The 15,838-nt window shown below is 35.2% G+C and overlaps 1 protein-coding gene across 1 annotated transcript; it reads left to right on the forward strand.

Annotated features, from left to right (window-relative positions):
- Positions 1 to 836: 836 nt before the first annotated feature.
- On the forward strand, positions 837 to 14,151 carry csf3r (colony stimulating factor 3 receptor (granulocyte)). The gene is made up of 16 exons (XM_053632078.1): positions 837 to 970; positions 3,170 to 3,240; positions 3,813 to 4,106; positions 5,323 to 5,461; positions 5,572 to 5,747; positions 5,931 to 6,091; positions 6,216 to 6,360; positions 7,816 to 7,895; positions 8,133 to 8,343; positions 8,454 to 8,642; positions 8,748 to 8,846; positions 9,111 to 9,257; positions 9,345 to 9,485; positions 9,575 to 9,668; positions 9,758 to 9,839; positions 10,442 to 14,151. Exons 2-16 carry the CDS (start codon positions 3,177 to 3,179, stop codon positions 10,922 to 10,924), a joined length of 2,505 nt encoding a protein of 834 aa, XP_053488053.1. The 5' UTR covers positions 837 to 970; positions 3,170 to 3,176; the 3' UTR covers positions 10,925 to 14,151.
- Positions 14,152 to 15,838: the final 1,687 nt, after the last annotated feature.

The raw sequence follows: 15,838 nt of genomic DNA on the forward strand, positions 1-15,838 counted from the left end.
TTCATTGCATTTGATGAACATGAACTGAAGCTCTTGTACCTGTAACTGCATGATTTTATGCATTGTGCTGCTGCCACTTGCTTGGCTGCTTTTATAAATGCATGAATTTGCAAGTGTTCAGGTGTAAATAAAGTGGCTGGTGAGTGTATGTACTGTACTATACTATACTTGCTATATATTTAAGCTCAAGAAGTCACGTATGTGCTATTTATTTTATATACTCATAATGGGTGCCAATACTTCTTACTTCTTGAGCTGACATTACAGTATTTGTAATTGGTGGATGATATGCTAACTAAATATTGTCACATGTTTAAAATGTTGAGGCACTCACTAAACTCACTAAAGCAAATTTTCTTAGTATAAAAGATTCCATGCTAGCCTTCACTGGATAAAGGAGATAAGAAAATTCCCACTTTCATATTTGATAACATACAAGACAAGCACTGATGTTTTATGTATTTGCTATATATGTTTGGTCCTCTGTGTTGTTCAGTTTACTCTACAATGAATTTCAAGAATTTATCTGTGATGAACGGCAAATAAAAAGATAGTCACACAGTGCTATGCAACAAAATAACTAATGGCAACATAATCATTAAATCTAAAACCCAGCCCTAACATTAGGTGGACCAAACAAATAACAGACTCCAAAATGGTCACAATGTCTGTGATAAATATGGAATAGAAATAACATTTTTTTTTCTTTTTATATAAAGACACTCTTTGTCTCTCCTTTTCAACATGTTATTATGAAATGTTTTTAATCTCTGCAATGCCATTTAAACTCAGTCTGAGGCTTGGTTCTCCTTTTTTCCTGAAATCATGTGATCTCACTTGATAAATGTGCAACCATTGAGCTACACTAGCCTGATACAAACGGAGGTTACAAAGTGCAATCAAATTAGTCTGATATCATCTGTATGCTCTTAGAGACTATAAAAGCTCCGATGCCTTGCCGCTTTATGTGGTGAGTGTTATTTTGTGATTACATTTCTCTCTGTGTCTTTATATGAAACCGGTTTTCTGAAAGAAAAAAAAACTTTCAGTTATTTCAGGTCTTTCAGCTTAATTCAAATTAGGTATTATAATGTATGTCACATAGTTCTATCCATTAATTTTAAAAAATCAACACATCAGAAATGGCATTTTACAATGCATTATGATCATAGCAGAGTACTTTCTACTGTGTACCACTTTCTGTTTACTTTAATATGTGTCTCTGTCTCAATATTTTCAAGTAAAAATTTGATGATTGGATTTTAAAACCTCTTTTTTATTACATAATATCTATATTGTTCATGAGAACTACATAATTCTAATATTCATTGGTACTGTTTTATCAAAATGTTTTTAAACATATATTTCTAGACATATACAAGCTAGACAGTACATTTTCAATATAAGATTGTAAGACCTATGTATATAAAAATATATATGTTTATAAAACAGATTCAGAAATTTAGTTACTAAGGAGGATGTGAAAGAGATTTAGTTTTTGAGGCACAGTTCTTCTTTTTCTTTTTCTTCATCTTCTTCTTCTTCAGTTATTACACAATGACATAGATTGCAAAATAGTTTAAGTCTGTTCTTCACTGTCAAAATGGCAAAGTAAAGAAAAGAAAAGAAGCGTGACAATGGCATAGTGTTTCCTGTAAGATTATATTTTAATCTAGTACACAGTGTCCTAAGACATTTGGACCAGAAAGAAGAGTAACAGATAACAGATTACTTCCACTGTATTTGAGAATGGAACAAAAAAAAGAGAATACTTAAAAACATACTACTAAAAATCACTAGCCAGTTACAAAACAACTTCTATTTGCTGACTGTATTACTTGTTATTTCCATGAACACATTTTATGGAAACAAACAAAGCCATTTGTGGCAACAGAGATGCTAAAATACTACATCTATATGTAAGTCATTTGTTATGTTTTGCCATTCACATTATTAATAAATGCGTGGAGGCAAATTGAGGGAGGAAAAAAACATAAGCAACACTAAGGTTTTGTAATGGAAAATGAGAAATTTGCAGTCTCATTTGTGTTCACAAGCACATTAAATCATTGTGCTGGAGCAAGATGCCAGGCAGTCATAAAAAAAAAAATTACTACAAATATAATAACTGCTTTCTCCTTGGACGGCTGAAAAGCACATTTAGGAGCCAGAGGCAATTAGCCCTTGCAATTGGTGAATTCTCTGTAAGGCAAGTGCTGAGAAGTAAAGGCCTTTATGGGAGCCAGTGATAAGAAAAGAATTGAGTATAACTTCAATAGTCACATCTTTCTAATATTCATATATGCATACAAACACAACCAGAGGAGGAAGTGTTCTCTGTTTACCACAGGGGTTATGTGAATTGGAGTGCCCCAGTTGTACCTTGCTGGGGGTTAAAAAATAAATAAAAAGGAATTTACTATTTTAACTAGCTTTATCATGTGTGGTTGACTTATTTACCATTTTCACTACTCCACCTAATGGAGTCGAGCACATCTGCTATTCCACTTTATTTTATGATAAAATAAAATATATCACACAGATTAATGGGTTGTGTGGGTAAAGGACTGATAGTGGAGGGAGAAAAAACAGCGGTATGTGAGAAATGGTTGGTGCATGTTGCACAACAAGCTGACATTTCCTGCTCCACTTGGCCCCTGTGAATCAGGATAGAGCTAACGGTACACCACAAAACAGCCAATATAGAAGAAGAAACACAGAAGAGAAAAAAGAGGAATGTTCAGCTAGTTAGACTAATTTTGTGTGGTCTCTCACTCTCTTTTTTTTTAGAAAGATCTAACAGAAATGGTAGCAAAGTAATCCTACTTACATGTTTTCTTCCTGTCGTGAGAAACCCAGTAGATGGTGTGTACGTGCATTATTTTATTCATGTTGCTTTGTCAGGTTTTTAATTAGTAGTCAGATAATAACTTCTGTATTTCAGTAGCTGTGTTCCATTAAATATGGTGTTTCCATTAAACAAAGGAAAAATAATAATAATTTTTGCTGAGGTTGAAGTAGCAACTTTTCTTTTTTTAATGTGATAATGCATCACATTTCAGACAGGTGGGTCAGTTTTATGGAGGATTTAAATCTTAGAAGTGAAGCAATGAAGGTAATGTATAGAATATAGTAAATGACATAGCAATTCATTTTTGCTGTCTTACAGATCCATCATGGCTCTGCACTGGACTACAGTACATGCTGTGCTTTGGACAATTCTGTATTCATTCACAGAAAGTAAGAGAACAGTTGTTTTTTTGTTTGTTTGTTTGTTTGTTTGTTTGTTTCATACATTTGAGGCCAGTGGTCCATGGGCTTTTTTTGGAAAACATTATCTTTCTCAAAGACTAGGAGCATTTGATTCTGTAATCTGTGCCTTCAAATCATTAAAGTCACTCACTGATTTGGGATATTTTTTAAAAGAATTTGTAGATCATTATTGAAATATCTCTGTTTTTGTAGGGGGAAATTAAATTGTGTATTTTGTGTCTATTATGCTCCCTGTGTGTTAACTATAATGATTAATATATTTGTCAATAATCCAGCTGGTAAAATGTAAGATATGTTTACAAGTAATACTGTGACAGGTTTCACCATGTATTTTGAAATAGCCCAGTTGTTGAGAAGACTGATTGCAATGCTGTGTTTCACAAGACTTGTGGTGGGAACAGTAACGCTATTGTTATAGCACAATATCTACTTTCATATCTGTGTATACATTTAGTATGGATGTAATTGTTAATACATTGTATCTATTCAGGGAGTTTCAAAGTTTCATATGTGTCTTTCTTATATATTATTCCCTAAAGACGTCAGAGCGTCACCATGTGCTGAAGTAAACAGTTCATCAACGGTGGTTCCGTTTGGCTCAGAAGTCACAGCTTCCTGTTACATCAAAGAAGAGTGTTCGCTCACAAAAACCCAGGATTTTCTCATTAAGTGGAGGAAGAATGCTCATTTTATGCCCAGTAGTAAAGGCAGTCAGAAGAATGTATATGAAATCCTCATATCCAACTTCACTGACATGCAAGCTGTGCTGGAATGTTTTATCTGCTTACATGATATATGCAACGTGGTAGGCGCTGTGGAGATTAGAGCAGTGTGTAAGTGTGTTTACTGTGTTTAGTCTGTGCCTAATTATATATTATATACTTATAGCCAGGAGAGATGGTACAATGGTAACATTTTTACTTGAGCTGAATCTCTCATGATTTAAATTACATACTTCACACTTCCCACATAACATTATGCATATATTGCTGGCATATGTGCCAGTTTACTAATATCATCAGCGTAGATAATTGTACAATTTCACTGAAACCAAAAGGAGGCCAGTATTACAACTGTAACATTGCGTGGGTCAATTAACACCACTTTGAAAGCACTGTAAAAAATCAATAAACCACCATACATTCACTATTCCATGTGATATAGCTTTGAGAATGGCTTGAAAAATATAACAAAATTACAAGAGATCACTAAATGTCCATTATGCACAAGTGGACAAGCCCACACAGAACAATCACACACTTAAAGATGTATTGTAATTGACTGACAATGCAGGGCTCATAAAGACAATGTATGTTTTATTTCTTTTTTGCTATATAAAAGTAAACATTATTTATTTATTTTTTACGGTATGATAGGCTATATGGTTACAATGATATTGATATAATTCAGTGTTTAAAATAACATCTTTATGTGCTCTGCATAGATTGCAGTTTATTGTTAGTATGTGCATCTTTTCACTGCAGTCTGAGACATCCCTGAAGCAAGATACTATACACTTATAACGTATTACAATGTATTCTCACCTTTTTCCATTCATGAACTGTGAAAACTATGCTAACATTTTGTGTAGAGATCATTTTACACAACCGCACAGATTTCAGTTTTTGAACATGTAAGGGAAAACTAATATTAGACAGACACATAGAAGTATGCATATGATGCATATGCATAAAAAGAAGCTGCTGTTGCATGTGTACTTTTAGAGAAAACAAGCATTTTACAGTTATGTCGTGTTACAATTGTGCCAGCTCTCCCCTACATACTCATGTGACCTGTAATGAGTTAAACATAGAAATTGAGAACATAATTTTGATACAATCTTAATTTATTTATGTTGTGCATTTCACAAATATCAATATTACATATTACTGTAAAATACATATTACTGTTCTGCTATCCATGTAACTTAATAAGAAACTGGTAAGGGAAATTGTAACAGAGAAGCTTCAGATTCTTCTGTTGTATTGCATGGTGTAATTTGATGAAGCTGTCTCTCATTTCTGTTTATAATCCCATTTATTTTTAAAGATCCTCCACCCGTCCCACAGAACTTGAATTGCCTATTAAATCTTAATGAACCTGCTACTCTGGTATGTACGTGGGACCCTGGTAAAAAAGCTTCAGACATTCCAACAAACTACACCCTGTACACAGAAATCATGCATCTGTAAGAAGTACTCAATTCTTATTACTAATCCTGCCATTGATCATAATCTAAATTATCTTGAGATGTTTAAACAGTAGCACTGATGGATGACCCTTGTTTGTTTGATTTAGAAATACAACAAGTCCATTACAAAGGTTCGCCTATGCTCCACCACCTGAGGAGAATTTCTACAGGGTTCCACGTGGCGGCTTCACTTTGTTTCATGAAGTGCAAGTTTACGTGGTAGCAATGAATGTCTTTGGCCAGGCAACATCTAACCTCCTAGTGCTGGATCCTATGAAAACAGGTTAGAAATGGACTTCTATACACTACCCAAAAGAACAGAAAAAGGGCATAGGACACTTTTAAAAAGGTTACAGTTGGACTTCTATGTGCAATAAATCAGAACAGGTTTAGCCTAGCATTAAATGTTTCATGTGGTTTCATTGGTTGTAAACATATTTAAGTATGTCATGTGCTTACTTTATAGCTAAGCTGGATGCTCCAGTGATTCAAGGGGTTGGAACACAAACATTTGGATGCCTTGAGTACAAATGGAGTCTCTCAAATACTCAGAAGTGGATAAGAAAGACCTTAGATATAGAGATCAAATTTAAACCTGTGAACACCAACATTTCCAACAAAGAGCAGGTTATGTACCTTTGCAACTTTTTCCACACAGTTTCAGCAATATTTAAATACCTCCACTTCATATACCCCCCCCCCCCCTTTTCTGCATTTTTGCCTGATGTGTTTATTTAATTATTTCCAACAGTTTAGTCGAAGACCTGAAAACAAAGTTAAGGTGTGTGGTCTGCTTCATGGCATGAGCTATGAATCACAGATGAGGGTAAGATATCCGAGCAGCAGCCCATGGAGTGAGTGGAGCAATGCTACAGTGGCTACTACACCCATGAAAGGTACTTACAATTCAATTGTATCTCTATTATAGCTTTTTTCACATACTGTAAATGACTAATTATCCAGCTACCCGACAGTAGCATGTGCAGCACAATGCATAAAATCATGCAGAAAGCAGTCAAGAGCTGCAGTTAATGATCACATCAAACATCAGAATGGGGGAAAAAAATGTGATTTCTTTTACTTTAACTGTGTCATGGTTGTTGGTGCTAGATTTCAGAAACTGCTGATCTCCTGGGATTTTCACACACAACAGTATCTAGAGTTTATACATGATGGTGCAAAAAACAAAATAAATTAATGTGAGTGAAGGGTCTACTGACTGAAACACCTTACTGATGAGAGTGAACAGAGGAGAATGACTAGACTGGTCTGAGCTGAAAGGAAATCTGTAGCATTTCAAATAAACACTCCTTACATTTTTGGTCAACAGAAAACCATCAGGTTCTACTCCTGTCAGCCAAGAACAAGAACCTGAGGCTAATTGATGGGCACAGACTTACATAAACTGGACAGGTGTAGACTGGAATAAGGAAGAAAAAAAAAAAAAAAGCTTCTTAAAAAATCTTTAAAATCTTCTTTTTTTTTTTTTTTTAAACTGTCCAGTCTATGAAATTAACATATTTCTGTTCTTGGCTAAGAGGAGTGGAACCTGATGTGGTGTTCTGATGTTGTAGCCCATCCTCCTCAAGCTTTGGTGTTTAGTGCATGCTGAGATGCTTTTTGTGCTCACCACAGTTGTAAAGAAAGTTTCTGAAATACTCAAACCAGCCCATCTGGCACCAAAAACATGCCACAGTTAAAATCACAGAGATCCGCCCCATTCTGATGTTTGATTTTAACTAAAGCTCTTGACCTGTAGCTGCATGATTTAATGCATTGTGCTGCTCCTTCATGACTGGATAACTGCTTAAATGAGCAGGTGTACAGGTGTTCCTATTAAAGTGGACAGTGAGTGTGGATGTCATGAAATTTTAGTTTGAATCCAGACCAGGAAGTTATAATTATATATAATTTTAATTTTTCTCAAATATGTATAAATAAAACTATATAAATATTTATTTTTAAAAAATTATAAAGTATATATTTTTAATAAAATAAGACCTGAATTTCAAAGAGGTGAATTTGGATCTGAGATATTCAAGCATTTAAGATTTGTAGTGAAAATATTCAATAGAAGCAAATGATCAGATGTTCAGATCCAGGTTCTGTTTTAACTCCACAGATGAAAGCTAGTCATATTGTCTATCCAGAAATTGCCCATGACTTACATAGTCACAAACCTCCCTCTTTGGGCTTATCATATTCACACATATCTTTCTAACTGTAGATTATTTAGAGTGCAGTATATGAGGCGATGAGAACGGCACATGCTACAGTGGCTCTAAAAGCTTTACTTAATCACCAGTGCAACTAAAAGCCTTGATGTGCTGAATCGAGTGGTCTCTTTTCAGCTCCCACTGGCCGGCTAGACACATGGCTGAAGCTGCAGAGGCCAGAAACTAGGAATCAGACAGCACAGCTGTTCTGGAAGGTGAGAACTCCACAAATACAACACCTCACAATCTGTGAGAGATTGGCTAATAGAGACGAGATCTCTCTGTACTCATCGATTTTTAGCATCATTTTACAGTGATATTGTCTCCTGTATCAGTGGTGTGATTGTGGTATTACTAAATTGTATAAACAATCTTGTATAGTTGAACTATTTAATGTAATTACTCTTTGGCAATTCTCTGTCTGATATTCATGTCATAATTTGCTCTCTCAGCCATCTTTGCAGTTCCGTGCCAACAGCATGAATGTGTCTTACACTGTATCACTAATGGAAGAATTCACAAAGAAGAAAGAAATTGTGTGTGTCACAGATCAGCAACACTGTACTTTCCAGATTCATGCAAAGGTCAGGAAGGTCTTCCTGACAGCTAAGAATGAAGCAGGGAAATCCAACCCTACTGATGTGCCACTGTACAGACGAAGAGGTAGCAATAGCATTAAGACACAGAGCTCATTGTGATGAAGGCCATTTTGTATAACCAAGCATTTCAAGTGTATCAATTATAAATACTTGTTGATTTTGTATGATTTTCAGGAATGGATCCTGTCCTTTTTCTGGAAATACTTCCACAATCTGAAGAGTCTTTGTTGGCCAAATGGATAAGCCCAGAGACCTCAGTCATTAGTGCATATGTGCTGGAGTGGAGAGCACTATGTGGGACGAATCCAAATCATGTCTCTTTTGAAATTCTGAACCAAAATCAGACCAGCTTTGTAGCATCGAGTACAGTGAAAATTCAAAGCATAATTTTGGTGTTTTCTCTAAATATCAATGAATGTTTGCTTACTATGAATGTTAAAACGAACTGTATCTGTGTATCCATTTTAGGTCTTGAGCCTTACATGCCTTATGAAATTTCAGTATATCCGAAATATGGGGGTGGAATTGGTCGGCCCTACAGCACTATAGCATACACAAAGCAAAAAGGTTCATTTTCACCTGAAAATTGTGAATTTGAGGGCAGAAAAATTATGAGAGTAATATAGCACCTTTATAATGATACAAGACTTCCCTCTAGTGGTCTTTCCATGTGTTTGTGCCAAACACAAATCTGTTTGATACTACTACTACTTCTACTACTACTACTATATACTACTAATAATAAGAAGAAGAAGAAGTAGAAGAAGAGGAAGAATAAGAATAAGAATAAGAATGAGCTGCTCTAATAGTGGTTTTTCTTCATGATTGCAGCCCCCTCCATATCTCCAAAATTAGAGATTGGAAAGATCACACCTTCTTTTCTTGAACTTTCCTGGGATGAAATCCCATTGCAGAAGAGGAATGGAATTATTACTGGCTATAGGATTTTCTACAAGGATGAGAAAAACAATACAAGAGGTAGGCTGTATACAATTACTATACAATTGCTTTTTGCTTAATAAGAAATGCTTCTTCCACTAATTCTCATTTGTCCTTCTCATGTAGTTATAGAGACTGAGAGCACAAACAGACACGTGGTGCTTAAAGATCTCAATCCTTTCACCATCTATGAACTCTTCCTAATGACTAGCACAAATGGTGGCAGTGTGAATGGGTCCACCGTCACAGTGAAAACTGCATCTATTGGTATCAATTATAGAATATTTTGTGGAAGATTATTAATAATAAGACAAGGCTTTTCATGAATTCATGTTTTGCTTTTGTTTTGTTTTCAGATGCCTTTGAGATAGTTCTCATTGTGATTCCAGCATGTGTTGGATTGACACTTTTCTTCTTTGGTGTGTTTACCTGTTTTATCAAACAAAAGTGGTGAGTCTCGATAAAAAGCATATTGCTTATTATATTGTTATATAATTGGGAGAACAACATCAGAGTTCTCCACTGTTTGTTTTTTAAAGGATGAAGAAGTATGTGTGGCCAGTGATTCCAGACCCTGCCAACAGCAATATTAAAAAGTGGACAACCGCTGATTCTCTAGAAGTATGCCCAGTTTGTTTTTGCATGCGACACAGCATGAAGAAGCAATTATTTTATTACTCTTTTATTATTCTATTGATTCATTGATTCAAATCATATACTTCAAATAATTTTCTGTGACAGCATATGAATGTCATTGCATGTGTCCTTATGATGTAGTATGTCAAGATTGTGTGCCCTGAAGTGTTTAATCCTCATATATATCACAGCAATTTGTTTGAATGGAAGGAGTCTCTGGTGTCAGCTCTTTGTAGCAATTAGGAAGGTTTCTGCCACAAGGTAGTCCTTAGAACAGAGGACATGAACTAATTTGTCTTGTCCACATTCCATAACATGAAATGTAACTATAAGTAATTTAAAAGTGTCTTTGGTCATTATTTGTCATTTGTTAATGCATGTAAAATTATATTACTTGGCAAATTGGTATGGTATAAGAGGAATAATCCACCTTCTGGGATCAGGAATGGATCACATGTCCCCATGTTGATTTTCTTCCTATAAGATCTTGTGTTTTATTCCTTACTTATCATACAGTTTAAGTACATCAGTTTTATTCAGTATATCTGAAATGTACATAGTGATTTGTGACACTTTTTTCTCCATAGTGCATGCCTCCCTTTAAAGAGGTCAAGGACCCTGTGCTGGTGTATCTCTCCCACATTAGTCTTCTGTGTCCACCTGAGAAAGAGTTGTCGAAAGGAGATGAGAACATCAAGAGCGACAATTGGCCATATAATGGCAAAACTGTTGATGCAGGCTACGATGATTCATCCCATGATTCTGAAACCTTTGAATCAGAGCAGCAGAGCGAATCTGTGCCTTATGCTACAGTTGTTTTTGCTGGGCCATATCAACGCCAGCCTGTCTCTCCACCAGTCTACCTGCGCTCAGAGTCCACACAACCCCTACTGGGAGAAGAGGAACCTTCTAGTCCTCGTCCATATGAGAAAATGTCCACCCAAGTCAATGTTCCTGATATAGACCACTTTTCAACATTTCACAATAATTTAAGTACCGGAGAAGAAAAAGCTTCACTTTGGGTGGATTTCCCTATGCTCAGGTCTTTGGAAATTAACAGTAAGTCTTAAATTCAATGTGTGCATTCATATACAGCCATAAACTGGTGCAGTTATGAAACAATGGTTACATTTTACCTGGGTTTGGTGCTACATTGGAATATAATGACTTTATTTTGTAATTGTTTTTTGTAATAGAGACATGCAGAGTCATTTATTGCAACATTCTGTGACCCTGAGACCCTATTGCTTAGCAACTAATAATATGAGGCAACCAGTAGGATGTAAAAGGAAAAGTATTAACTTGCATAGCACCATATAATTCACATGGTAATATCTGTTAGTAATATATACATGAGCTAAGTGCTAAGATTTGGTTAGGAAGTTAGATTGCAGCAAAAGACTATCTCTGTCACTGTTAGAGCATTGTCACTTTTGTACATGATGTATGTGATTGGCCAATCATTCAATCTGTCCATGCACTGACCTATAAAATGTGATCTAATGATTTAATAATCTAAATTAATTTTGAGTGAAGCATAAATTAGAGTGCCCACTGTGACATGCTGAGAAATGGAAGCATAATTTAAACCAGGCATTTCATGATTTAGAGGTTATACTTGATTGGGTTTGTGGTTACTCTGTGCTTCCATTTTCCTGTTCAGCAATGTTTGGTCACACTTTCTTTTTTAAAGGTCTACTAAAATATCAAATTCAGTCAATCTTGAGAGTCACTGATACCAAATGGATAGTGAGGTAGTATGGTAACATGTGCAGGAGACAATGTGATGGGATGTAAAATAGTACATTTTTAATAATATTATAAATACAAGTATTTACTACCTTGAAAAATCATAAATTGACAAAGAAATAAAAATTTGCAGAATGCATTATAGTGGCTGATAAATGTGATCTTATCTGTTATAACTGTAAGTAATCGCACTTTTCAGTCCATACAGGATTTCACTGAGTTTTTTGTGATTGTTGCGGCCAGAAATGCTTGATTTTGCTGCAGCAATTTTTTATTTAAATTTTTTTTTTTTTGCAACTTGCAGAATTTTTTGTGCTTTTTCTGCGGAAAACTACTTGAACTGGCAAAAGTGCAATTGCACGAAACTGTTTTGCACAGTCTTTCAAAGTGATGTTTGTTGGTAAATGAGACCTTTCAGCTATACTGATGTTGTATGCTCACATGAATCGAAGAGGGCTTTGGCTGAATGCAAGTTGTGATGAAGTCACATGACATGTCTTGGCTCAAATCTGAAGAGCCCAGAGACCTGGTAAATTTGAGGTACTTTTGCAAAATTGCAAGCTCCTCAGAATATTTCAGGGCTTGCTTGATTTTGCATTAATTTCTGCAATCACAAAATCCTGGATGGACTGACTTTTTTCAGCTGCTATCACTGTGAAGTTAATGGCTCTGAAAATATTTATGTGCTTGGCCAGTTGAGACAGGATAAAAATTGAGCAGTTAGGGGTTGATGGCCTTGCTCAAGGACCCAACAGTTTGGAGGAACCAGGATTTGAACACATAACTCAAACAGTATTCCGGAGTCATGTCTGAGAAACAACTGCAGACCACAATATCAAGTTACATAGGTTTGAAAATATAGTCTATCTGACTGATTGTTATCAGTATCTCAGTGTAAATATTTTTTTCTGAATGTATTAAGTAACATTTGGTGCTCATCAAGGCTCTGTACTAGGGCCTCTACTGATTTCAGTCTACATTTGGGAGATACCATCTTCAATTATGGAATAAATATCCATTGTAGTGCTAATGATTCCTTTATTTTTTCTGGATTTTTTTTATTCATAATATTCATTTTCTTATTATATTATTATTTTAATTAATTCTTAATACTTATTTTTTAGTATTCTAAAAACTTCCTGCTTTCTAAAAACTTCCTGTACCTTCCCTAAAAACTTACAGTTTACCCTAATATTCAAGTGTGACATAAGTCTTCTTGTTTGTTACTTTTCTAGGGATGCAGATCTGTTTTTTTACTTTTAGAATAAAAAATGGTGGGGGGGGAATCAGCATTTGAGATTCAGATACTGTAAGTCAGGGGATGTGCAAAGTCCAAATGAGGCCTGCAGACAGATATTAACTGGTCCGTGGCCTTTCTATTAGAATGTATGATGCAATGCATTTATTTTCAACTGATGGTGGCAGCAGACACAGCACATAGTAATTATTTAATCTCAACTCAATATCCTATGGTGTGTGAGTGTGTGTGTGTGTGTGTGTGTGTGTGTGTGTGTACTGTGCGAATGTTTTAGGCACATGCAAAGAAAAGCTGTTGAGTGACGATGCCTTCAAAATAATTAAATTAATTTACTACTTTTTTTTTGAACGTCAAGAGCAGGAGCAGTAAACAGTAGTAAATGAAACAAAGTCAATATTTGGTGTGACAAAAAAAATAAAAAATAAAACTAGTAGCTTCGGTACAATTTGTGCAATTTTATAAGGAAATGTTCTTCTGGAGAATTTTTCTGTTGCACTTGCATCTTATTTCTGCAGTAAAACTCAGCAGCCTTCATTGTGTTTTTTTGTCTGAAAAGTGGTCTCTTACGTAATATGCTGCTTTCTTTAATGACACAAACATTTTTCTCTAACATTCAATTTTGTGCTAGAAAACTAATGTTTTGGCATCTAAAATGTTTTTTTGTACTGACTTGACATGTAGAATTCATCAGTTAAAAAGTCTATAGCAAAGTTTGTACTAAAAAAAAAAGTGTGCCTAAAACCTTTGCACAGTGCTGTGTGTGTGTGTGTGTGTGTGTGTATGTGTATATATATATATATATATATATATATATATATATATATATATGTGTGTGTGTGTGTGTGTGTGTGTGTGTGTGTGTGTGTGTATACGGCCCTCTCGTATTTTGATGAGGTCTCATTTGGCCCCCTTTGAAAATATTTGGACACCCCTGCTGTAAGTACTGTAGAGCTTTATTGGAATTTTGTTTTATGATTAATTTCATTTAACTCTAAGTTTTATCAGACTTTGCATCAATCTGAATTTATCATTTCATTTTTTTACTTTTTATTTTCTTTTTCATTGTACTCAGATTGTTTGTCTGCTGATTTACTAATTCATATTATGTAAAACTTATAAAACTTATCTTGTGATACTTATATAACACAAAGGCTAGATAAATACAATTTAGTTGAGTTCAGATTGATTAAACTTAAACTTGCTCTGGACATGGAAAAAAGTTTAAAATAATCTATGGATTATTTTGAGCAGTTATCAATAGTTCTCCTACTCAATAAATTTTCAAATAAACCGCGTGTTGTCTATTTTTCAAGTATATCTGTCTCTTGACCAGCCTACCCTCACTCATACAACCCCTACAGGTGTACCAGTTCTTGTCCACTTCTGGACAAAAGGATTTAATAAAAGACTGCATTTGGGGTAGATTTCCCTATGCTCAGATGTTTAGAAATTAAGGACATTCACAGTAAAATCAAAGTCTGCATTTCACACAACTGTCATAAAGAGTTACAGTTATGAAATACAAATAGTGTTTTATTTTTGCCCATTTCAGGTCTATGTAGGAAACTTTTATAATAAGAAAACACCAAAATAATATTTATGCAACATACATACTTGTTTAGTATAGCTTATGGATTCATTTGAGAAGTTATCAATATTTCTCATACCCACTGAGTTGAAAAATAAGTTGCTTGTTTTTGTAGTCAATCAGTATAATGGTAAACAGAACACTAAAATGGGAATGAGTGTAGAATTGAAACAAATATGCAACAAACAATCAATTCAGCTAAGAAAGATGACAAGTTGCCATAAAGACAAAAAATTGCTTTTATCTGAGTGGTTCTGTTCAGGCTGAATAAATGTAATCTTTTGCTCTGGATGCAGGAGTGTAGGAGCAATTTTGAACCTGGGTAGCACGCTGAAAAGCTAGGGGGGTTCTGGGGCATGGTCTCCCCCCCCCCCCCCCCCCAAAAAAAAACAACACATTTAATAAAGCACTTAACTTTTCATTTATACTGACTTTTCTTTGGTTATATATTTGTAAAACACACAGACAGATGTAAAGGGTGACCAATAGCATTGATTTATGAAAAAATAAATAAAAATGGAGATATGAGTTCTGATGTATGTCACTGAATGAAGCTCAGTATATTCATTAGTATTACTACAAACAGAGAATTGTTCATTTAAAACACTAGCAACTATAATCTGCTAATTAATATAGCTGCTAGTTAATATAGCTAGCCACAGTACATGTTGAGGCATGGGTGCCATCCTGTGAGGATGGTTGTTTCTGTTGGTGAGTTGAAGCTATGAGTATGAGTCAGAGGCTGTTTAGCTATAGAAAAAAACATGCCATTGTCCAGTTTTCTTGCTGGATGACAGGGAGACCTACTATGGCAGTTCTTGATGCAGCAGCACTGCCCTACCATGGAGACATTTTCAAGAATCACAACAGAAAATGAAAACACACAGTCTCTATCTTAAAGCTCACCAACAGTGGGAACGATCCTCACACAACGGCACTCCCGTCCCAAACATCCAACACGGTGTGTGATGTGAGCTAGCTGGTTAACTGGTGGCTATCCATACAACTTACAAGCTTGTCCTCCTCAGTCTTTTCTACTTCTATGATCTGCTGTTCATCCTCCTCTGTCCAGTTCCTCTTAAAATATAGTAGGATGCTCATCTCCGTGTGAACATTTTGACTACCGTTACCATTAAATTGTTTATGGACATGTAGCAATGGCACAGACACACAATTTTGGTGTGTAGCTTGCAAACTTGTGAATATTTGACAGTTCCATGGGATAAATAATTATTTTGACAACAAAATTGTCAATCAAACCCAGCAAACAATCAGCAATTTCATGAAATAGCTATGTTATCCTACCTCAATTACAAAGTGGTAAATCTTTCATCTATACGTTAGTGTGCTCAAGAGCGTCTGAATGCTGTGTCGTAACTGCTCTCACCT

Source organism: Ictalurus furcatus, chromosome 1 (genome assembly GCF_023375685.1).
Source record: "Ictalurus furcatus strain D&B chromosome 1, Billie_1.0, whole genome shotgun sequence".
Classification (NCBI taxonomy): Eukaryota; Metazoa; Chordata; class Actinopteri; order Siluriformes; family Ictaluridae; genus Ictalurus; species Ictalurus furcatus.

Coding starts and splice junctions, on each gene's coding strand:
- csf3r (XM_053632078.1), top strand. CDS start 3,177: ATGGCTCTGCACTGGACTACAGTACATGCTGTGCTTTGGACAATTCTG. Junction 5,748..5,930: donor GCTGGATCCTATGAAAACAG/GTTAGAAATGGA, acceptor CTTACTTTATAG/CTAAGCTGGATGCTCCAGTG. Junction 7,896..8,132: donor CAGCACAGCTGTTCTGGAAG/GTGAGAACTCCA, acceptor TTGCTCTCTCAG/CCATCTTTGCAGTTCCGTGC.